Below are 25733 nucleotides of genomic sequence, written 5' to 3' on the forward strand. Positions count from 1 at the left end.
CTCTCTCATCACTTTAGGCTTCCCTCTAAATTCATCTGATACTCTGTGAGATAACTTTGAGATAAATAACCACTCTCACTATTCTAAACTTTGTATTTTCCTACTTGATTTTAGGCATTACAGTGTACTCTGTCAATACCGGCATCAGTCGGGACCAAGTAAAAATGCCGGTTTTGACAGAGTGCCGGTTTAGCTAGGTTCGCTTATGACGCCTTCGCACACGGAAGTTCGCTGTCGTACTGTCACTTTAGCATTAACAAGATGTTTGAATAAGAAACAAGGCAGTGTCTGAATGCACATTCATGTTGTTTAAATCAAATAAAAATGTCTGAAATCTCTTATTAAATTTCAACTGATCATATATTATCGGCAGAATTAAAATTATAAACTATTTTTCGCAATGTTATTGCAAACAACGATTCTTGTTTATGCTTCCGCAGCTGGTCTACAATAGCATTGTCAAAGAGCAAAGTAACGATGTTTCAAACATCGAGGAAATCATTAAATAAATTGAAATCAACAATAACATTCATAAAAGTTGTCAAGCGTGCATATAAAATTACTATTTCCATTCTTTGAGCGATCATGCAATGTAAGTCAAGTCACTGACAAGTTACATCTCGGCTTTCACACGATGCTTAATGTGAAAATATATGTGTGAAGCATTTTTGTCATAGGCCATAACCTAGCACGATATGTCCAATACGTTCCATGATTTCACGATATAGGTAGCGATGTCTTTCTTAATATGTTCAGAATAGCATTATTTTACCCAAAAACTTTCGTCTTAATCTAAAACTTTTAGTTTACGAGGATGGTATCCATTTCCATAATATGATTGGCTGCTTAGGTCGCGTGTCTGATTTTGACCAATCACGACCCTTATAAGCAGAGTGTAGTGAAAAGCGTCGTTAGAAACCAATCTTTATCCTATAAAATCGCTTCTTACAAATGTGAAAATACTCTCGGCAAGAGTACAGTGATATTGTTGATGTTCAGAGCTTTTTTCGATACCATGCGCCATCAAACGATTAAGCCTCTATGTAAGTGACACGTGCCACTCACTAATTAACAAGAAACTGATTGACACTTCCGTTTCTGAATAATCACGGGGAGTCAATAAGCGAATCCACAAAATGTAAACACTTGCTTGTTTATACAGTCAAACTGCCCACTACATGTATTAATTACTCTAGGTAAGTGTTACGTACCACTCACTGATTAACAAGATACTGATTAACACTTCCCGTTTCTGAATAATCTCGGGAGTCACAACGAATTGTGTTGTTACATCATTTGGACCTAATTGCATCAAAGGGTTACGCCGTCTTTCATGTGCCGGTTTTTACAGATTCGTTTTCATAACAACTTGTTCGTTGGGACTGAAAAACAATGCCGATATCCTGAATAGACAGATGCCGATGTTTACAGAGGTCTCTAAATGATAATAACGTGCATTTCTGCCGGGACTGAAACTTTGTGCCGATGTAGACAGAGTGCCGGTGTTAAGAGAGGCCGGTATTGACAGAGTCCACTGTACTTTCTTTTTTATAATATATTTTAAACTTTTTAAACTTTTTTCCACAATTGAATACTTAACAAAAATATTTTACTTGAGTAATTAATGCCTATAGTTTCTGCTACTTTGGGTCAGGCGTTTATAACATATTGTCTTTTATTATTCTCAAACCACCTGACAACCTGACAATAGCCTTCATCAGAAGTGATTATTATACCTGTAAATGGCTGACGTACTCTTTCAGTACTCACTTGGTGAAAATCCAAAAAGTAGCTTTGAAATGTATATGAGTGTAGACAAACTTATTGTCCATAAGACTATTATCTCCTTCGCCATGGTTGTCAATAGTCATCAGTAACAAACGATTCAAGAAATCTGGCCTTTCCCTGTCATGATTCCTGCATTCAGGTACTGATCATATGACAAATGTATCATGAGCAAGCTATTATGATACACCAGTAAACCCTTCCATGTGATGAGTGGTGGACTGCACTGAAAGGCCCCCCTGTTTAGGCGTGGGATGTAGATAGGTGTTTATATAACCCAGAGTTATCAGTGTGTGCAGTGTGCTGATTGTTTAGCTGTATTGTCGGATGTTTGTGCTAAGTGATAACAAGTGAAACAAGTGGTGCTCCTCCTTGATGTACGACTGACACGTTAACAGTTGTGGGGACTAAAATACTACTACCTCTACTGCAAAAACTACTACATGTACTATGTCTGCCACTACTACGACTGTTGTTACGAACATAACACTGACTGACTGACTGACTGACTGAGTTTAGTTTTACGCCGCTTTTAGCAATATTCCAGCAATATCACGGCGGGGACACCAGAAATGGGCTTAACACATTGTGCCCATGTGGGGAATCGAACCCGGGTCTTCGGCGTGACGAGCCAACGCTTTAACCACTAGGCTACCCCACCGCCCCTACGCACATAACAGCTACTGATGCTACTCCTGCATCTACTTGTACTACTATTTACCTCACAAGTACTGTTATTCACTACAAGTAACTACTGCCTCTACTACTACTACAACAATTGGGGCGGTGGGGTAGCCTAATGGTTAAAGCGTTTGCCCGACATGCTGAAGACTTGGGTTTGATTCCCCACATGGGTTCAATGTGTGAAGCCCATTTCTGGTGTCCCCCGCCGTGATATTGCTGGAATATTGCTAAAAGCGGCGTAAAACCATACTCACTCACTACTACAACAATTACTGCTGCTGCTACTACTACTACTGCTGCTGCTGCTATTACTACTACTACTACTACGACAATTACTGCTGCTGCTGCTGCTACTACTACTTCTGCTGCTGCTGTTGCTGCTACTACTACTACTACTACTACAACAACAACAATTACTGCTGCTGTGCTGCTACTACTACTACTACTACTACTATTATTATTACTACTACTATCATACTACCAAACTATAAGTACTACTACTACTCTTACTACCCATGTGCGAAATAAGCATATTGTTGGAAGAGCACAAAGAATCTCCAATCCCATCATCATCATGCTACTGCCCACACAACTGCTATTTATTAACTCCTTACTACTACCTTCACTGGTCAAGCTACCTTTCCTATGATTAACCGTATCATGTTTTATTTCTATTAATCACCATGGTTACTACACAGTTTAAGAGTTTCACTCCCCATTAGATGACATATGCGATGTTGTAGTGTCCGTGGAGACACACAGCCACGTGTCTGTCCCAGGCCGCCAGCACATCCACTTGTCTAGTGGTGGCATCCTGAACATGAGGCAGGGTTGCATGACACCGGTGATTCTCAACAACTTCAGCAGTAATTGGGTGACTTTATTGCCTTGAAAGATTTACTGGGACATCATTGTTTTGATAAGATATGTTCTTCCCTCTCTTCATCAGTTATGTCTGGCCAATCAGAGGGAAGGAGGGATAATGTGCAGCTGGGCTGAAGCCGGTTCTTCCTACACAGGAATTTTGATGGACACTGTTACATTCACACTGAACAAATATTTGGGATGGACAGGCAACATTGTCTCGTGTTTGGCATTATAGGGGATATTGATTAACAGGTGTTTCGGGACATTGAAGAAACATTCATGAGTATTTGGACAAGATGTCACTCTTGGAAGGTTTGATGCTGTTGGTATACTGAGAATGATGCTGGATGGGTTAATTTTATTAAATCTTGATGTTTTTTTCTCTTGAGAAATTCATCTGTGTTTGTGTGAATAACTTCGGGATTTGTTGTGACACGGCAAGAATAGGAAACATTTATCTGTGACAAGTTGTTCAACAAGCAGTTTCTTGGACAAAATGGATGACATGACCACATATGGAGGTGCCAATTGGACTAATTCTAGTCCTTTTACTACTTCTATGGCCTCCAGTGATACAAAACTATATGGTGTGATTCAAGCTGTGATAGACCTCTGTCTTGTTCCTTTTATCATTGGTGGAAATGCTTTAGTGATCATGGCAATCTGCACAACTCCCAAACTCCAGGTCCCCACAAATTTCTTCATATTAAGCCTGGCAGTTGCTGATTTACTGGTTGGAGTTTTTGTTGTCCCATTGTACTCTCTGTATTACCTGGAAGTCCGTTATGCCATGGACAATAAGTACCTGTGTTTAATCCGTTATGCGTCAGTCATCGCCTCATGTGGTGGATCTCTGCTCAACCTGGTGTGTATTGCTGTAGATAGATATATTGCTGTTATCTACCCACTGAGGTACCAAGCCCTGGTGACTCCTTTCAGGGCCAAGGTCACCATATTTGTTTTGTGGTTTTACAACATTCTAATGAGCCTTTTACCTCTGATGGGATGGAACAAGTGGACAGAAGACTCGAACTGTGTCATCTTCAAGGTTATGTCACCGATTTGGATAATTTTGTCAGACTTCATGCTTGGAGCTGTGTGCTTATCTCTGACAATTGTGCTTTACTCTCGTGTCTTCTATGCTGCTCACAAACAATACAGAATGATGGAGAGCACATCTAATTTGATGTCAGACGAACTTCGACTTCGTCAAAAACAAGAAATCAAATCTTCAAAGGTCATGGCATTTGTTCTTCTGATGTTTGTGATATTTTGGATACCTTATTTCATACTCGCCCCCATGAAATACATTGAAGGTATACCAGCAGACATGATAGTCACCATGAAGGACTTTGCTTTATGTCTTAGTTTCAGTAATTCACTTATAAATCCCATCATTTATGGGATCCTTCGCAGAGATTTCAAAGCAGCGTTTAAGAGATTTCTGTTCATACAAGTACAAAAAGTTCGTTATCGCAGAGAATTTTCCAAGAGGAGACAAGAGACGATAGTTAAAATGAACTTTCCTCTGAGATATCTGAGCAATTTCCACAGTCTGTCATCTACTGGATCGCTCCATTCTCTGAGGTCTGTGTCAACTCTCAACACTATGAATGAAGTGTAGTAATGGTGGAAGATTTCACAGCAAGTCTGGGGTTCCAGGCCACATTCCAGACGCATGACATTGGTTATTTTGGAGACTAAAGAAAGGTTCAGATGAACAAATGTTACATGTTTTAAAATTTGGATTCTCATGCAAATGTAGGACTCTGATAGCGTGGTTTAGAGATAAGGATATGGATTCTAACATTTCTGACAACAGTTGATACAGTTTGGTCCTGTGATCACGTTCTTGATGTTGGAAGAACCAACCAACCATTGTTTTCTCTGAATCAGTTTCAGTTATCCACTACTGTGTTCTAATTATCCGCCCTTTACTAGTAGGATCCTGTATTTATGATATGAAAGAATTGGCCCTGACTCTATCGCCCTTTTTTTGGACAGGGTTTAGTTGCAAGGAAAAACTGAGATGACTTTCTCTCCACTCTGCCCTTTCAGTGCATCAGTCAGTCATATGGAGAGTAGCAGACGTCGGTAAAAGTTGACCATCTCTGGGCAGACTTGCCCGAAACAACAGGCATGTTTCTGTTGTGTTTTCACAATTCCTTGAATATGGTGACTACCAGTCTTTCGGAATGTCTAAAGATGACATTGACAAACTTGGAACAACCAGTGGAAGTATTGACTGAAGTGAAACACTGAGGATGTTCTCACATGGCATCATGGTGTCATGGTGCCCAGACGTGGATGTCAGAAGTCTCACATGGCCTTGTTCCATACACATGCAGAAACACCCTGAGTAAGTATTCAGTATTTATCAATGGTCTTTTGGTTGTCATGGTAGTTTAACCATACCTGTTGTGTTGGGAAAGAGTCTCCATATGGGCAGCCTCTGTTAGGATGTTTGATTGCAGTTGCTGAGATGTTTTACTACTGTCTTCAAGAATGTCTTCAATATCTGTTGTATTCAGAAATACCTGCATATCTGTGTCACCTTCAGAAATATCTGCACATCTGTGTCACCTTCAGAAATACCTGCATATCTATTATTTTAAATCATATCTGGATATCAGTTCAAGAATCAAAACCAGTGGAGCTTTGCCGTATCATGCTTATGGAATCTTATGGAGAATTGGTTGTCAGGAATGTATCCATGGTCATGGGTTTATCCACAGAGACACCAACTTTGTCATCATACAGTGTTTTCTCCCAAACTGTAGATTGTGGGTTTCGAATCCTCGTTCGACTTAATTGTGTATCTGGGTCTGTGATCAGTATGTGCTCATGGATTTCATCCAAGTGGTTAGCATCTGAGACGTCAATCTCTACATCTTGTCATGATATACCTGGAATACTGATCAGAGAAGTATTAAACACAAATCACTCATCACTTACACTTCAGGATTTCATTTATGTGTGTGACAGCAGATTGTTCTCCTCTACATGCTTGCTAGCATCATAAGCAAAGGTTGTGTTGATACATCATACATCATGAATGACAAATAGGAAGTCAGTGAAAGTAAATCGTCAACACCTGAGAATAATATGTCTGATTATCTGCTGAAACGGATACTATTTAAAAAGCCTAATACCACAGAAAATGATATGAACTGATCACTGAAGACCAGTGAGTACACCAGGAGTTTCTCTAAAAGGGTCAGCTTGTCCTGCCTTATCGTTAGCCCTTGCCTTTCCCACAAGTTGCGTAAAAAGGTTGTGTTTGTAGCGTAATGCCGCGCAGTGTCACACATGGCATTATGCCAGTCCTGCAAGTCCTGCTTTACCGTTCAGAGACAATAGTGCCTACTCATATAAAAAACTAACAAAAAACAAAATATTCTTGTATATTTTATTTGCTTTTGTCAGATTGTAATCTATGTATGCACTTGCAGCAAGTTACAGCTTCAGTTCTAAAATCACTACAATTTCTTCACTACAATCTCTACTGTTGCTACAGTTACTACAGTCTCTACTCTTATTAATCACTACAGTCGAGACTGTTTCTACAGTTACTACAGTCACAGTAATCTCGATTGTTACTAGTCACTACAGTCGATACTGTTATTAGTCACTACAGTTGTTACTGTTACTAGTCACTACAGTTGATACTGTCACTAGTCACTCCAGTTGGTACTGTTACTACAGTCACTACAGTTCATACTGTTGCTACAGTCATTATAGTTGATACTGTTACTAGTCACTACAGTCGATACTGTTATTAGTCACTCCAGTTGATACTGTTACTAGTCACTACAGTCGATACTGTTATTAGTCACTCCAGTTGATACTGTTATTAGTCACTACAGTCGATACTGTTATTAGTCACTCCAGTTGATACTGTTACTAGTCACTACAGTCGATACTGTTATTAGTCACTCCAGTTGATACTGTTACTACAGTCACTACAGTCGATACTGTTATTAGTCACTCCAGTTGATACTGTTACTAGTCACTTCAGTCGATACTGTTACTACAGTCACTACAGTTGATACTGCTTTTAGTCACTCCAGTTGATACTGTTACTACAGTCGATACTGTTATTAGTCACTACAGTCAATGCTGTTACTACAGTCACTGCAGTTGTTACTGTTACTACACTCACTGCAGTTGTTACTGTTACTACAGTCACTACAGTTGTTACTGTTACCACAGTCACTACAGTTGTTACTGTTACTACAGTTGATACTGTTACTACAGTTGATACTGTTACTACCGTCACTACAGTCGATACTGTTGCTACAGTCACTACAGTCGATACTGTCACTACAGTTGATACTGTTACTACAGTCACTACAGTAGATACTGTTACTACAGTCAATACTGTTACTACAGTCGATACTGTTACTACAGTCACTACAGTTGATACTGTTACTACAGTAACTACAGCTACTGTTACTACAGTCACTATCGTCAATACTGTTACTACAGTCACTACAGTTGATACTGTTACTACAGTCACTCCAGTTGATACTGTTACTACAGTCACTCCCGTTGATACTGTTGCTACAGTCACTACAGTTGATACTGTTACTACAGTTGATACTGTTACTACAGTTGATACTGTTACTACCGTCACTACAGTCGATACTGTTGCTACAGTCACTACAGTCGATACTGTCACTACAGTTGATACTGTTACTACAGTCACTACAGTAGATACTGTTACTACAGTCAATACTTTTACTACAGTCGATACTGTTACTACAGTCACTACAGTTGATACTGTTACTACAGTAACTACAGCTACTGTTACTACAGTCACTATCGTCAATACTGTTACTACAGTCACTATCGTCAATACTGTTACTACAGTCACTACAGTTGATACTGTTGCTACAGTCACTCCAGTTGATACTGTTACTACAGTAGTTGCTTTGTACCATGTCACATTGTTACCATGGAAGTAGTACAGACAGAATCAAACTTGCTTCTCTTTTATAGCTATTTATGGGTGACCCAAAGCATTATTGACATGATTTATGTCACATTTTCATTTGCTTATGACCTTGACAAGGTTGTCCTCACTTGATGGCTGCTATACCTAAGTTTCATATTTCAAATTCACCACTGACATCTCTGCTACATCCGAGTGATAAATGTTAAACTTACTGATATCATCAGGGACAAGAACATAAATAGACACGATCAGTAATCAGAGTTTATATCATATAATTCTGTTAAACAGAAGAGATGCATTCTGTATTTATAAGGCCCCTGACACTTATGCTGGTCTGGCAACTAACGTATTGCTGCCTGTAGCAACAGGTTGATGACACGTTGCAGGCCTAGCATCATAAGTTATCAAGCATCAAGTGGGTCTAGATTTCATTCCAGTTCAACTTTCTTGGGTGCAACTTCCATTTCAAATCCATGGTGCTACAACGTAATAACATTGGGAAGTAACACCAACTCCATGACTTCGGGATGAAAGCAAATCTCCATGTCGATATAGTTTGCTTTCAATGATTAACTTAGGTGTTTAAATGGATTGTTTTGTTATGCCTTGAGGTGCTTACTTCATCAGCTATATGGGGGTGGTAGGTTAGCCTAGTGGTTAAAGCGTTCGCTTATCACACCAAAGACCCGGGTTCAATTCCCCACATGGGTACAATGTGGTGTCTCCTGGGGGGATATTGCTGGAATATTGCTAAAAGTGGCGTACAACTGAACTCACTCACTCATTAGCTAATGAAAGTAGACAAATACAGCTTCAATGCTCATATATCCAGCCCCATGTCTGTAACAAATGTAAACATTCCAGCCTGAGGTAAATAATTCCTAATGGCCTTAACTATTGTTATGACTTTGTGGAAGTGACTTGTATTTCATTGATGTCACTTTTAGGTCTAATGAAGATGAATAGGCTTTAAAGGGAAGCAAAACTCCTTTCACTCCCCTAACCATTTTAATCACCCCATGTAATCACCGGATGCCAATTAGTGTCAGCTACCCAATAAACTGAGTTTCAGACCAGCAAGGGAGTACCTGGTTGGAAGCCAGTGAATTCCCTTGAATTCTCATATTTGAGTGGATTACACTAACATAAACCTATCACATGGCAAATTTGTATATATGTGTAAATGTGTATGTACAGTTGTTACATCTGACCACTTTCTATATGGCATTGTGTATTCATAGGAATTATGTGTACATATTATTTTTGCAGCAATGAAGTCTACTTAATTATAATGTACACAAAACAGCAACAATTCTCACTGTTTCAGGCACATTGCATACAATACGCCAATCACTACTCCTTTTTTATCATCCCTTATTTATGACAACCGCCTCCATGGTGTCGTGGTTAGAGCGTCCGCCGGAGATGCGGTTCGATCCCGGACCGCATCATACCAAAAGACGTTGAAATATGGTACTTGTTGGTCCCTGCTCGGCATTAATGGGTACAACAAGGACTGGTCGGCTCGGAGTCAGTATAATGTGTCTGAGTGGGGTATTCATGCTTCACTGCGGCATGGTATCTCAGTGGGCTAGCACTATAAAACCAGCTTCAGTCTGGGCTAGTACAAGCAGCCACACATACACATACACATACACATACACATACACATACATACACACGCATGCACGTCGTCATATGAGCGAAATATTCTCAAGCACAACATAAAACCCAATTTCACCTCACCTCACCTTATTTATGACATAAAGCCCTACACTTGTGTATTTGACTTCCTTCACTTGATGCTCAAATTATGATTTTAGGGACCATTCATAATTTATGGCTAGGGGGGTGATGATGATGATATTAAGGGGGGTCACCCATTTTGTTCTGGGGAGGTAGGGGGTCATCAATTTTGTACACATGTACTAGCAGGGGTCAGCTATTTTGCGCATGAAAATATTAAAAAATTATGCTTAAAAATTTAGGAAGGGGTGGAAAAAATCATCATATCACAAGCACACATGCACGTACACACGCACACACGCACCTCCTCTTGCCATAAATTATGAACGGTCCCTTATTACAAATATTTATTGGTGGTGACAGCTATCAGATTTACTAGACTATGCAAAAGAACTAGATAACTGGTTGGGCATTGTGGGTGAGCTGGCTAAGGCGCCAGGCTAGTGATCCAGTGAGCTTGAGGTGACGGGATCGAGCCCACCTGTGAACGGGTGTAAAAACCTTGGAGTCAACTTTGTGTGCAGACTCTTTCAGTGTTGTCACAACCCCTAGTGTGCAATACACAACCCTGTACATTTAGAAGAACCCACGAATCTCTTGGTATATGACCAGATGGTGGCCATATGAATACGCGCAAACACCTAGTTGCAGGTACAGCAACGTGCAGTAAACTTGGACAAAGTACTGTGACTATGTGTCCCAGTCCACCCAGCTGTGAATGGGTACCTCATAAGGATGAGAAAGCCACAATAACTTGGTGTGCCTAGTGGCTGCAAGAGTTTTATGCTCCCCGGGGAGTTGAGATTGATAATACGATGTGCCGTTGAGATTGTCATCCAGTGATCAAGGGGGAAGTCAGCGCCTTGAGCATGTACTAGATGCATGAATACATGCACCATATAAATATCCTTCAATAATAATCGTAATAATAACTGTCAGTGTTAAAACTGTAAGTTCCTTTAACACCAAGAAACCACTTTGAAGAAAAATTTAGCTGCACATCTTTAACTTCTACTTTCACAAACATTAATTGGCAGTGTAAATTCAACTTTGTCAGGTTCATTGAGTTGAATGGATCCTGTTTAACAAATAATAAATCCGGAGTAGATTCTCGAGACGGCACTTCCTGATGCACTTGCAGAACGAATGTAATATAGTGTCCTGATGACAGCTTGTTGTTGTAATAATGTCCTTGGAGGGCAATCATGATCTGTTATTGTAAATGTAGTCTGTCAGAGGCATGGTGAATACAGCAGCCATTGATATGGATGCGGGAACACTTATGGCTGGCGACATCATGTTTGCTTCCTCCTCAATCAAATTATGTTGAAGTTGTTGTGACCTGCACATAATCTTGTCTGCAGGGATGCACATTACTGAGTCGGTGAATAACGTTCAGCACCATGCCAGCAGTGCTTCAGCAGTGTCATAGGGACCTTCATGTCATAGGGACCTCCATGTACTAGGGACCTTCGTGTAATAGGGATCTTTGTGTACTAGGGATCTTCGTGTAATAGGGATCTACATGTCATATGGATCTACATGTAACAGGGACCTTCATGTAATAATAACAGGGATCTTCATGTGTAACAGGGATCTTAACAAGGACCTTCATGTAAGGGACCTTCATGTAATAGGGATCTTCATGTGTAATAGGGACCTTCATGTCATAGGGACCTTCATGTAATAGGGATCTTTTGTGTAATAGGGACCTTCATGTAACAGGGAGACCTCTTCATGTAATAGGGATCCATTAACATGTAATAGGGATCTTTATGTATCTTCATGTAACAGGGATCTTAACAGGGATCTTCATGTAATAGGGACCTTCATGTCATAGTGACTTCTCCATGTATTAGGGACCTTCATGTAATACATTAGGGATCTTCGTGTAATAGGGATCTGTGCAAACTACTGACTGAAACCATGAGCAACAATTTCTGCCATTGTAGAGCATCCTGAAATTTGCAGGAGTTATGTTATTTAAATATAATCATGCATTTTTAAATGTGCATAAAGGATATTATGAAGAAATATTTACAATTTCACAGAGGCCGAGATATAGAGTTTTGGAATTGTAATTATATTGTGTTAGGAATAAACATGGTATCAAGTGAGCCTTGCCTCTATATATCTTTTGTCATGTAATCAATTTAAATTGTCTCATTGAAAACTCAATTGTTATCAGTGAACATTATCTAAACATTGCAAGTTTTCCTGGTATGTGTGGAATGTCAGACAGTGACAACAGTCAATATAATTCTACCTTAAACCTGTTTCTGACACAATGTGGTGACTAAATATGGGCAGAATAATACCGGTAATAGCTAACACATATTGCTTTTGCTTGCTTTTTGTGGCAATCCATTCAGCCACCCTTAGAGTAACTTCCCTTTATCAAAGGGAAGCTACTCTAAACGTAGACTTTGAGACATGATGTTAAAATGTCAAGAAGTGCAAAGTCAGATGTACACACAGCAAAATATTGAAATGAAGTAGCAGTCCAGGCTTATTTCGTCCAATTCCAACCTGTTGTAATTAAGGATAACACCACACGCCACAGAGTCACAAGCACATGTTATTGATGACAATCATCCCAGTAGTTTCTCTACAAGTGCCTTTATTAATTCTGACTTGATTTGCTAATAGATGCCATGTTTGTTTGTAAACACTGAAAGTAGTACCTACCTGATCTTTCATATTTGCTTATTTATCCATATATGACCCCAACATATACCAATTTTGACGTGTTAAGTTTATTCTGTTGACACCCAACCGTTATGTGAAAATAACTTTTTTATTGTCATCATGGGTCAAAAAAAATTTCGGCTGGTCTGTACAAGAATGTTGAGACATTGTGGATTCTGTTGCCCCATGTGTTGTCTCAGATTATTGAAGAGGGGCTCTTCTAGACAGCACACACATAGTATTAGATTTATCCATACAGTACAATATTATATCATAGCTAATAGTGACACTGTTTCAGCTGAATGATGTTGATGTTGCAGCTGGGGGAGAGTGTGTTGAAGCTGTGCTTGCTGGAGTTATTTGTGTTCCGGTTCATGCAGACGGATCCCAACTGGTCCAACTTCTTCTACAACCCGGTAACAGACAAGGTCAGTACTGGGAAGTGGTCAGCATGTAGCATGATGTAAGGTCAGATTCACATAATATTGGCATGGGATGAAACTGGGCCCCATTCCTCAAAGCGATCATAGAGCTAAGATGATCGTAAGTCCCATACTTTAACATAGACTGTCGTAGCACTACGATCGCTTTGAGAAATGAGGTCCTGGGCCTAGATTTTCAAAGCTCTCTTAGTGCTCACGATAGCTTAACATTAAAATGAGGTAAAGAGTGCTTGAAAATGAGGTCCAGGTCTCTTAAGAACCACCTCTTAAAGACATCATAATGTATTGACATCAATATTGTCTTTAGAATAGCTGACTTGTGAAAGGAATGGGAAAGATTGTTAATGGACCCATGGATGATTGCGAATATCAGTCTTCTTTGATCATTTGGCCAATCATTGATAAGTGATAATATAGGTGTGTCAAATAGATACTGAGGCACATTTATTGAAGGCCATAGACTGCCACATGTCAGTCTAGGCACGAATTGAGTTCATAGCTAGAATGCGCATTTCCTTGTTTTGTTCACTAGGCTTGGTCATAGAGAGGATCTTCTTGAACAGATATGCAGTCAGACACTCTGACTTGCCACATTCAATATCATAGATCTGAAACAGTGCAAGTGTATTTATTCATGCAAGGGAAATTCCCAAAGGTTTCCCTTGGATTGTGGAAGTAGTCTCCTAGTGTTATCGTTGTTTCAAGAATTCAGTCCCGTGAATAGTGTGTGAACATCAAAATGTGTTGTTTATACACCAGTGACTGACAGTGTCCTGAACATGTCACTGACCATCCAACTGAAAAGTTGTATAAAATTATTATATTGTACATTACATTGCAAGTCAGACCTAAGTCAGACTTAGTTGGGCTGTATTTGATAGAAGAAACATCATAGGCACTCATATCATGGGCAATTTGTTCATTGTCCACATCAGTATGTTACAGTATTGGTGACTGTGATGTTAAACATTGTCCTGTGTCTCAGTTTAAGAGATCATGTATGTTTCAGCTTGTACTTCTGGACTTTGGAGCCAGCCGAGAGTTTGACAAGTCGTTTGTAGACAAGTACATCAAAGTGATAAAGGCTGCCTCGGTAGGAGATCGAGAAAAGATTCTTTCGGGCTCCATTGATATGGGCTTCCTCACAGGTTATGAGACGAAAGTAAGTCATACTCCTTATTGGGACAGAAACTAAGAATGAAGTTATTGAAATACTGCGTTTTGTTTTATTCATTGCACAAACTGTTCTTAAGTTGGACAATTCTACTCTGATTCCTGAAAAAACTCCCTCACAGCTTTGTGATCTTGTGCCTGAAAGTGTCCAGCTTTCAAATGCATGTGTGTCATACTAGAATGGAGATAAAGCTAGTCTGTTTTCATTTTTGCAGTCCTTACGCTTAGATCAGTAAATAAGGAATAGCTTTATCTCCTGATAGCTTTATCTCCTTATTCATAACAGGCAACAAGAGTTATCTCCCTTATTCTACAGATGACAGTGCATTTTTTCTACTCTTAGTAAGGCAACAGTAATTTTAAATGGTCCTGCAGATAGATTAGACAACCATTTCTTAAAAAATCACAAGCAGAAAATACTCTAAAAGTAAGATGTACTTTAAATATTTTTTTGTATACAGTTCTTAAAAATGTATTCATCAAATGCATTTTATATATAGTCTGTCCCCTGCAGACACTCAGTAAGGAGAGTTAAACACTTTAACATTACAGTGTACATGGTTCTGACAAATATCCATGCTTCTCTTGAAAAGCATCCTTTGCCAGTTACAACTCACAGATGCCTTTAACAGTTTCAATAATATATATATATGAAGAGGTGGAGTTCTGAAGTTCAGTAGTGTACGTTAGTACATATATTAAGAAATCCACAAAAATAATGATAAAACACAGATTTCCCGGATTTCTTTTGATTTTATATATAAAATGTTTCCTGTCTTTGAAAAATCTGGATTAAAATGTAATGATAAATGTTTTGTAACCTAAACACTTAATCCGTTCTATTTCCAGGTGATGATGGATGCTCACGTAGATGCTGTAACAGTTCTTGGTGAGGCGTTTGCAGTTTCAGAGATGTTTGATTTCTCCACCCAGAGCACCACCCACAGGATTCAGAACCTTGTGCCCGTGATGCTGAAGCACAGACTGACCCCACCCCCAGAGGAGACCTACTCCCTGCACAGGAAGATGTCAGGCGCCTTCCTCCTGTGTACAAAGCTAAGGTGTAAAGTCAGGTGTAAATCTCTGTTTGATCAGATCTGGAAGGACTATAACGTTTGGTGATGAGGACAGCTTGTTGTGATATCTCACTGGAGTGAGTGAGTGAGTGTGGTTGCACATCATCTTTAGCACTATTTCGACAAAATCATTGAAGGATCACCAGAAATGGTCTTCAGCTGATGAAGGACTGCTGGTGCTGGTGAAAGCCAACAATTGTCTTCACAAATTGTACCCGTGTGGGAACCCAGGTCTTTAGCATAACAAGTGAACACTGTAACAACTAGGCTACCTCACCAGCTCTCTGCCCAGAGAATGATGCTGTTTGAATATGTTGGAGCATTTTTGAGCCATGTGTTTTGATGCTGAGATAACGTGTTGTACTACTGTAGTGGGATCTGTGAAATATGGACACTGACCAATCCAGATCCCTGTTAATATACAGGCAAAGTTACTTTGTTGAATTAGTGAATCTGGCTAGTCTTGACTGTCATTTGAGAGATGTAACACTTGCTAGAACCAAACTTTCATGTCAGTTCCACGCAAATCTTCTTCGAAAGGTTCCATGGTAGTATGGGATACTTGTTTTGGTTTGTTTTGTTACCAATGATTGGTGAACACCATTATCAAAATGTTTTGAAATCTTTGATGACTCAATTTTTCTGACAGTAGATAATAATATGTATGTTTGAAGTGCAAACAAATGGGTCTGTTTATTCACAGAGGATGTTATATGTAATTGTGACTGACATTTTGTCATGGAGTACCTCATGTATGTAGAGTTGAATTGGGCTGCAGATCAGTGATCACCAGTGATCCCTGTTAATACACAGACAAGGTTACTTTGTTGAATGAGTGTATTGAATGTGGCAGGTCTTGACTGGCATTTGAGAGATGTAACTCTTGCAAGAACCAGACTGCAGATCAGTGATCACCAGATCAGTATTTGGTCCCAAGCTCACTGTTGCTTATCCTCAACTAGGACTACAATGTATACTGCAGGAGATGGTGAGAGTGGGGACTCCATTGATTGTGTGTTTACCTTGGTGTATCTGTATGTCAGCCACTGCTCCAGTAGCCCTGATTTACTGTGTACATGCCACTGTAACATGGCTGGTTATTGCTGGCTGCTGGAGAGACAACAAGCAGTATGGAGAAGCAATGGAGGCAGGGGATACTGGGAGAGTCATTAAATACCGGTAGTTAATGGTTTGATTATTAGAATAGTAATTTACAGTGTTTTGGGTGGTAACACTGATTCTACCATGACTTCATTAAATACTGGATTGTGATTGGTTAATTAAAGCCATTCAGATGTATATAATCACATTATATACCTCTGATTTTCCAACAAATCTTAATAACGCGGTTATGGTAGAATGGAGATAAACATACTGTGTTGGAAAATCAGAGGTGTGTAACGAAATTCTAATAGCTCTAAATTCTTTATTCAAATCATGCTACGTTTTCGGTTTTAAATCCAATTTAGAGCTATTATAATTTCGTTATATACCTCTGATTTTGCAACACAGTATGTTTATCTCCTAAATAATAATTTTGTCTTAGAATAACAGTATTGTACGATGTTTGTAACTTCTTTACCCTGTGGTTTAAAGAGGCTTGAAAATGTCTGCATGTTTTTGGAGGGTATCTTAATATGATTGTTGCCAAACATATATTATTTCTCAAAAGGGCATTGTGAATGCTGGCAGCTGTCTGATTTAAGTGTATGTATGTGTACATTATGTAGATAAGCACTGGATTAAACCATCAATAACTCCCACTTGTAAACAAAGTATTGTCCTCCTTAGCTTGCCATGTATTTCTGTTTGTATAATTGATTCTTTTGCTTAGCTGTTGTTAAAAGAACTGATTAAAAAAGGGTTTGGTATTCCAGTGTGTGACTATCTGAGTGTCTGTTGTGCTTCTGTTATGGTCTGGATTGTTGCTCTTGCATTCCACCACTTGTTTCACGACCAGGTTAATTACCCATTGTGATGAAGGTGTGATGTAGGTGTGATGTTGCTGTCCCCAACCAAGAAAAAGGCGTACTAACACGTTTGTAAATTTATGAAAACCATTGGAAATATTATTGGAGCTGGTACTGCCACACCATCTCCTTGTTCACTGAAATAAATACAAAGGACTGGTTGGATTGGAGTCAGTATACTGTGTCTGTATCTGTGTTGAAACTATATTAGTAACAACTCACTCACCAAGCAGGATCCGCAGCTTACAAGGTTGGTTTACAGGGGTCAATTCTAACCTTAATCCTTGCAGGATCTGAACTCAGTATTTTACGTACATTGGTACATCAAGAGCCTAACACCTTCATCTAGAGAGTTATCTGTGATTGACATGATGGTAAAGTCTCCTGGGATTCCGGGACAGAGCATTTCCTCAGTACCAAGTGATGTACCTAGTGATGTTCCTGGTGATGACTGCTTGTCGTAAGAGGCGACTAACAGGATCGGGTGGTCAGGCTCGCTGACTTGGTTGACACATGTCATCGGTTCCCAATTGCGCAGATCGATGCTCATGCTGTTGATCACTGGATTGTCTGGTCCAGACTTGATTATTTACATACCGTCTCCATATAGCTGGAATATTGCTGAGTGTAGGGTAAAACTCAACTCACTCACTCACTCCTAGTGATGACATCAAGGATCGCTCCACAAAGTATCAACAACTTCCACAAACAAACAATTAAAGAAATATAAAAATCAAAACCAAACCGGAACATTAGATTTGTATTGACTCAATGAAAAGTTTAGACATGCTGACCACAGTCACTGTTAGTTTCCTGCTAGTATATGATAGAAAACATTAAGTATCTGTTATCTGCCGAAACCGTTGATTCTCAGACTAATTAAAAAACAACATAATGCTCATTATCATAATATGTCCCTAAGTCGTGTTATAGGCCACTACTCACAAAAATAGTGATTCCAAAATACTCATCTGTTTTGAACAATGCATATGAATTCTAGGGATACACAACGTTGTTAACACTACGAGTTTGGCTGTTAACAGAAACATGTGAGGAGTCATCCCTACCCCCAAGAAATGATTGTTCCAATAAGTAATTCGATAAACACAAAGGCCTATGTTCTTTTTGGGTCTTCATAAATGTATTTTGTTTTACTCTGTGCTCATATGGTACTAGGAGGCGACTAACGGGATCGGGAGGTCAGGCTCGCTGACTTTGTTGACACATGTCATCGTATCCCAATTGCGTAGATCGATGCTCATGATGTTGATCACTGGATTGTCTGGTCCAGAGTCGGTTATTTACAGATCGCCGCCATATAGCTAGAATATTTCTGAGTGCGGCGTTAAGCAATAAACCAACCAACTCAATTGTGGAGATTGATGCTTATGTTGTTGATCACTGGATTGTCTTGTCTAGACTCGATTATTTACAGATCCCCGCCATATAGCTAGAATATTGCTGAGTGCGACGTTAAGCAATAAACAAACAAACTACTCCGCTTTCCGACATAGTCCATTACAATAACGGATGCAAGGCTTTCCAGATAAACATATGATCAACACGTGGCTGTATGTTACTTTGTACACCTTTAATACAGAAAATGGTACAAACTAAGATGAGTAAACATGTGAAAAAAACAAATAGGGAATGTTTACTGGGGACACTCTGGTGGTGGGATGAAACGGCTGGGGTCGTGGATGCCGATTGTGATGTCATAGAACCTGAAACACAAGAGAATATTCAATAATTTCATTTAGAAAAATAGCAAAATATAATGTCGTTGGAACATGGTCTCTTAAGAAGAACTGCTGAAAGCAGTGTACCATCTTCTTATTTTGTCTTGATTTTTAAGATTTTTACTTTTCTTCTTACAGTAGAGTTCAACATATGTGAATTATAGGGGTGGACTTGAAAATAATACTTCTGCCGTAAAATAATATACCAGCACTATTAGACCTACAGATAATCAGATGCAGGGCACTTATTTCGTTTAGGTCGGGTGGGTCCATAGTCTTACTAGAGGAAATACGGTACATATGAACGTGTTGACGTACGTGGTGCGGACAGCGCCGGTTCTGTTGCTGTAGAAGTCCATCTCGATGGGGAAGCAGTCGGGGCTGGTCACCACGAAGGCGTAGGGATCTGGAAATAATGGACGCCTGGTTATCTCCAACCTCCAGTTCTGTCATGGCATTACAGTTTAACAAGGGTATCATTGGATAGTATAGGCACCAAGCTCTGCTCGTTGAAGGAGACGTCAAAATTTGATCTGGTAGTTCGGGCCGTTTCATAAAGAGATAGTAGTCCTACATCTGTTTCAAGTCTCTCGTAAATTACGCCATATTCAATAGTCGTTTTGGAAAGTTTGGTGACTAAGATGATTGCGTGCCGTCGTACCCCGGTGCTCATGATGTCAACCACTGGTTTCTCTGACCCCTGCAAGTTGTCAACTGCTGCGTTCCTAAATCATGTAAGGATCGGCTGATCGCAAGTTCAAATCTTAGATTAGTGAATACCATATCCGGAATATAACTGAAATGTTGCTCCAATGATAACCATGGATGGAAAGCCAGTATAGTAGTATAAAGTACCATCTTGAAGAGATTACTGGCATCCATATGGCTAACAACCCGTGAAAATCCGGTTTAGAATTGATCTTCAGTAACCCAAAACTTGGCGTAAGAGGCGACTAACGGGATCGGGTGGTCAGGCTCGCTGACTTGTTTGACACTTCATCGTATCCCAGTTGCTTAGATCGATGCTCATGCTATGGGTCACTGGATTGTCTAGTCCAGACTCGTTTATTTACAGACACCCGCCAAATAGCTGGAATATTGCTGAGTGCGGCGTAAAAATAAACCCACTCACTCACTCACACATATGGCTAACAGACACGGACGATAAACTAACAATATTGGAGCGGGACCTATATATAATCAGTTATATCACGTCTTGTAAGCTTGATATTGGAGGAAAGACGAAGTGAGATGAAGGTAACCTCTTTGGTGACTCCCACGAGCACCTGAAAGAAGTGGACAAACCTAGAGACAAAACGAATTTGGGATTCGAACTCACAACTATCTGCGCAGCGTAGTGCGGCACTTGACTCCAGTGAGGCGTGGAGACACAGAGACAATGTATTGTGTTCATGAACACGGAACTTACTGGACTCAAACTCTCCCTCAAAGAGGACAGCTGTGACATGTTCATCGGGGCGTCCGGAGGCACCAATGCTGCCCTCACCACGGAAACGCGCGTCGGCGGGGACGCCGAACGGGATGAAGGGACGGGTCAGATCGGACACGGTGCAGTTTTTGGTTCTGTAGTTGTAACGGTACTCCTTGCCCTGGAATAGCCATAATTGGATTATGTTAGATGCTGTTAGATGCTGATACATTCACATACGCATGTGCGCACGCACACATAAAAACGCACGGTCGCGTGCTTGTGTGTGTTTATATGAATGCTTATCATTTCAAACCAAGTAGTATGTCAATGAGGTATGGCAAGAAATAAAATCAAACTTAAACCTTTTTGTCAGGAATATTTTCTTCATTGTGTCTGAAATTTCCCTCAGCTGATTGTACATCTGGTATATCTGAGTGGATTGTCTGGTCCAGACTCGATGATTTACAGACCGCAGCCATTTAGCTGGAGTATAGCTGAGTGCTGCGTAAAACTAAACTCACCCATGCACCAATTACATGGACCGTTTGTCATGATATCAATCACTGGATAGTATGGTCGAGGCCTATTTACAGCCGCCGTCATATAGTTAGATTATTACTCATTGTAGAGTTAAACAACAAACGAGTTGTCTCAAGACCAAGACAAACGGAAAACCATAGACGTGTATACCATTCGCAACTACTCGCTCTCTTTCCGTGGCCTACGGCTTGTCGGAATGACACGAGTAGTTACGAATGACGTATATCGATCAGAGATGCCAACCCATACGATTTTATCGTATTCGTTACGAAAAAATACGCGACTACGATATACGAAATATACGAATTTTACGAATAGCATATGTACCATACACAATAAATTTCAACTACAAGCTATATGCGGATACTTACTACTGATTTAGGTGAGTACAATGTTAATAACAAGTTCTTAGAATATTTTATATATTTTTGTATTAAATATGAAAATCCTTGGGAAAAGTTCATACTAATTTTGGCCAATTAATACTCATTTTAGCATCAGTTATTGGCCAAAATACTAACTGGGCTAAATTAGGGATGGCATCTCTGCGTATATATAATATACGTCTTTGGGCAAACAGAAGGTCAGGGTCACCGTGGATGTTCCAACTGATACGTTACTCACAATGTTGTGGAGGTACAGGACGTCGAAGTAATCGGTGGTAGAGCCGATGTCAATCTCCTCAGATTCCCTAATCCTTCTGTTGTCCTCGTCGTAACTGAAGTGGGCGAAGACGGCAAAGCCACGTGATCGGTCGATCTGATGACGTAGAGCACAAGATATGATGACACATACACATGAAATGTAATCACTAATACCCACGAAATTTATGTTTGAGAAGCGCCTAATTCAACAATGGTGATAAACAATAGCATCCATGACCACTGATGGACAGTTGAAAAGTATAAAATAATATTTTTAAGCTAAATGACATTGTGCATGTTTTACTAAAAGTGTACGGTCGATGTGTAACGATACAATTTGTGGTTAGTTTGTGATTCGATAACCCGTGAAGATCCGGGTTAGAATTGATCTTCAGCAACCCGTGCGTGACGTAAGTAAAGAGGCGATCGACTTACGGGATCGGGTGGTTAGGCTCGCTGACCTGGTTCACACATGTGTAAGTCGATGCTCATGCTGTTGATCATTGGATTGTCTGGTCCAGACTCGATTATTTACAGACCGCCGCCATTTAGCAGGAATATTGCTGAATGCGGCGTAAAACTAAACTCACTCACTTACTCACTTGTGATTCGATACATGATATAAGATAAAAAACAACAACTTGGCATTAATAACATCAGATAAAAATGAATGACGTCAAACACAATCACTTGAGAACGTTTGAGCATGTTTGCCTTATATACACCTAGAAATAAGTTAATCACAAACCCTTATCTATTATAATATATCCCCAATTTATCGTTTAAAAATATCTAAATGTGACACACTGTTTTGAATTGACAAAGAAGCCACCAACAGCTTGTGAAGGGTTTGTTGTACCACATCACTGAAAGTCTTGGACCTGATCATTGTATGTTTCTAGTCGAGTACCAAGTACCAACGAATGATGGCGAGGAGAAGCAAAAGGCAAAATAAATAAATATGACAATAATTGGCATGAAAATATAGAACAGAAAACGACGTCTTTACATAATCAGTTTCTGTTTCTCTATAAGTAAATTTGTAAACAAAAACAAACAAGTTTCGTCAGACCATTATTGCAGGATACATTTTTGATAAATGATTATATTTTTTTTTTAATGTAGTAAGAGCTGCTTAACTCGCCTCCATGTGTATACACACACATGTATCATTATGTATACATCACCTAACGATATTTGGCTTAACGGGTTTTTAAACGATATCATTTCAATGATCTTGATATTTACCACTATCTAAAGGTATGTTTTCTTTTGACCCGCAGTATTATACTTTGTGGAGGTATAGGGCCATGGCTGTACATGTACAGGTATGTGAACATATGACTCTGTACCTATCTGTACATATATATACATGTAACAGTGACCATATGAATACATGACTGGGATTCAGTGACAACACTTACACGGGCAAGTCTGCCTTCGAACTGTCGGGGGCTTTCTGAAAACAAAGTAAGTTTCATATTATGTTTAAAATGTTTCATGGATAAAACAAATATCATTTTTAATCACCACAAGTAGGAGGTGTGGTAAAGACACTGTTCCAATAATGTTGTTATGTTTCAAGCAAATATAGGTCTATATACACCGATGTAGTTCCGTTATGTTTAAATTATTTATAATGACATTATTTAGGTACTAATGAAACAGGGTGTTCTAAATTCATTTTGCTTTTTAGCTTAAAGTAGAATAACAAAAAATACAATTAATTATCGATTAAAGTTCATAAAATAAAGTTTCTGTAACATATTCTTTTAAGTTACCAAGATGTTGTTACTGAGGTCAAAATCTGACCTGACACTTCATGGAATATTCGGGAAAAATTTCTAAACACAATCTTCAGATACGAATGGAATACTGAAATCAAAGTTTGAATATTGAACTCACGGCATGGTCTGGGCTCTTGGGCCAGTACGGCCGTGGCAGAGAGAGCGAGAAGTAAAACTAGCATCGTGACGACTGGTTATGGATCGCAGTGAGTTTGGGTCAACCGTCTGTCGTCTTTTCAACAGCTTTCTTATCTTTTCTTATCAGTGGCGTATAAATTCCCGCACGCAGTCTCTCCGTCACAGATGAGCAAGGTCTTTCTGCTTGAAGGTCGAACAGTTAGACCTAAAGGCTTTGAAATATAATTGTATATATGAACACATTATATAATTCACTCTAAATGAAACGATTAACACACTGGTATGCCTAAAATAATACGTCAAGCCTACCGTTGGCCATGGCGTTTATTTTATTTACATCTTTTCATACACAGTTTAATGCAAGATCGACTCATATCATTATAAGACAACACTGTCGACCGAAGGAGCGAGTATCTCAGTGTTTGACGGTGGTTGAAGGAAACTACCAAGACGTGGTTAACTGATGGCGACGTAACGGTTTGATGTGGGTAGTGATTTGTTCGTCAAATCAATTTTATGTCATTGATATAATTTCTTTCCCCTTGTAGTTTTATGTGCGAGCACAACAGCCCAGCCACCCAAGTACTACTCGTACAACAATGTTGTACATGTGTATATTTAACATTGCATAAAGTTGTACAGTGCTAAGTGTACACTAGTTTACAATATCTGACATTACACCATGGTACAGTGTACCATATTTGGCATTACACTATGCTACACTGTACGCTATTTGGCATTGCACCATGCTACGCTGTACGATATTTGCCATTGCACAATGCTACACTGTCAGATATTTGCCATTACACTATACTACCTCTGTACGATATTTGGCATTAGACCATGCTACACTGTACAATATTTGGCATTAGACCTGCTACACTGTACGGTATTTGGCATTGCACTATGCTACACTGTACGGTATTTGGTATTGCACTATGCTACACTGTACGATATTTGGTATTGCACTATGCTACGCTGTACGATATTTGGTATTGCACTATGCTACACTGTACGGTATTTGGTATTGCACTATGCTACGCTGTACGATATTTGGTATTGCACCATGCTACGCTGTACGATATTTGCCATTGCACAATGCTACACTGTCAGATATTTGCCATTACACTATACTACCTCTGTACGATATTTGGCATTGCACTATGCTACACTGTACGATATTTGGTATTGCACTATACTACCTCTGTACGGTATTTGGCATTAAACCATGCTACGCTGTGCGATATTTGGCATTTCACTATGCTACGCTGTGCGATATTTGGTATTGCACTATACTACACTGTACGATATTTGGCATTAAACCATGCTACACTGTACGATATTTGGCATTTCACTATGCTACGCTGTGCGATATTTGGTATTGCACTATACTACACTGTACGATATTTGGCATTAAACCATGCTACACTGTACGATATTTGGTATTGCACTATGCTACGCTGTACGATATTTGGTATTGCACTATGCTACACTGTACGGTATTTGGTATTGCACTATGCTACGCTGTACGATATTTGGTATTGCACCATGCTACGCTGTACGATATTTGCCATTGCACAATGCTACACTGTCAGATATTTGCCATTACACTATACTACCTCTGTACGATATTTGGCATTGCACTATGCTACACTGTACGATATTTGGTATTGCACTATACTACCTCTGTACGGTATTTGGCATTAAACCATGCTACGCTGTGCGATATTTGGCATTTCACTATGCTACGCTGTGCGATATTTGGTATTGCACTATACTACACTGTACGATATTTGGCATTAAACCATGCTACACTGTACGATATTTGGCATTTCACTATGCTACGCTGTGCGATATTTGGTATTGCACTATACTACACTGTACGATATTTGGCATTAAACCATGCTACACTGTACGATATTTAGCATTGCACTATGCTACACTGTACGATATTTGGTATTGCACTATGCTACGCTGTACGATATTTGGTATTGCACTATGCTACACTGTACGATATTTGGTATTGCACTATGCTACGCTGTACGATATTTGGTATTGCACTAT

The 25733-nt window shown here is 39.5% G+C and overlaps 2 protein-coding genes across 2 annotated transcripts in view; one reads left to right on the forward strand and one right to left on the reverse strand.

Moving 5' to 3' along the window:
* The window catches only part of LOC124287388 (atypical kinase COQ8B, mitochondrial-like), a 42063-nt gene extending 26464 nt beyond the window's left edge, over window positions 1-15599 (forward strand). Inside the window, exons 11-13 of the mRNA XM_046723912.1 lie at window positions 13048-13155; window positions 14180-14332; window positions 15193-15599. Of these exons, the coding sequence (XP_046579868.1) occupies window positions 13048-13155; window positions 14180-14332; window positions 15193-15465 (534 nt within the window). The 3' untranslated portion in view covers window positions 15466-15599. The remainder of the gene's footprint in view (window positions 1-13047; window positions 13156-14179; window positions 14333-15192) is intronic.
* A 3360-nt stretch (window positions 15600-18959) lies between these two features.
* Window positions 18960-23784, reverse strand: LOC124287393 (mammalian ependymin-related protein 1-like). Its single transcript, XM_046723921.1, has 6 exons — window positions 23650-23784; window positions 23169-23203; window positions 21725-21859; window positions 20558-20738; window positions 19447-19534; window positions 18960-19113 (listed from the first exon to the last, which is right to left on the reverse strand). Exons 1-6 carry the CDS (start codon window positions 23711-23713, stop codon window positions 19044-19046), a joined length of 573 nt encoding a protein of 190 aa, XP_046579877.1. The 5' UTR covers window positions 23714-23784; the 3' UTR covers window positions 18960-19043.
* Between the last annotated feature and the right edge of the window lie 1949 nt (window positions 23785-25733).

The sequence above is a fragment of the Haliotis rubra genome, unplaced genomic scaffold (assembly GCF_003918875.1).
Source record: "Haliotis rubra isolate DU_JTF1 unplaced genomic scaffold, ASM391887v1 Scf40, whole genome shotgun sequence".
NCBI lineage: Eukaryota > Metazoa > Mollusca > Gastropoda > Lepetellida > Haliotidae > Haliotis > Haliotis rubra.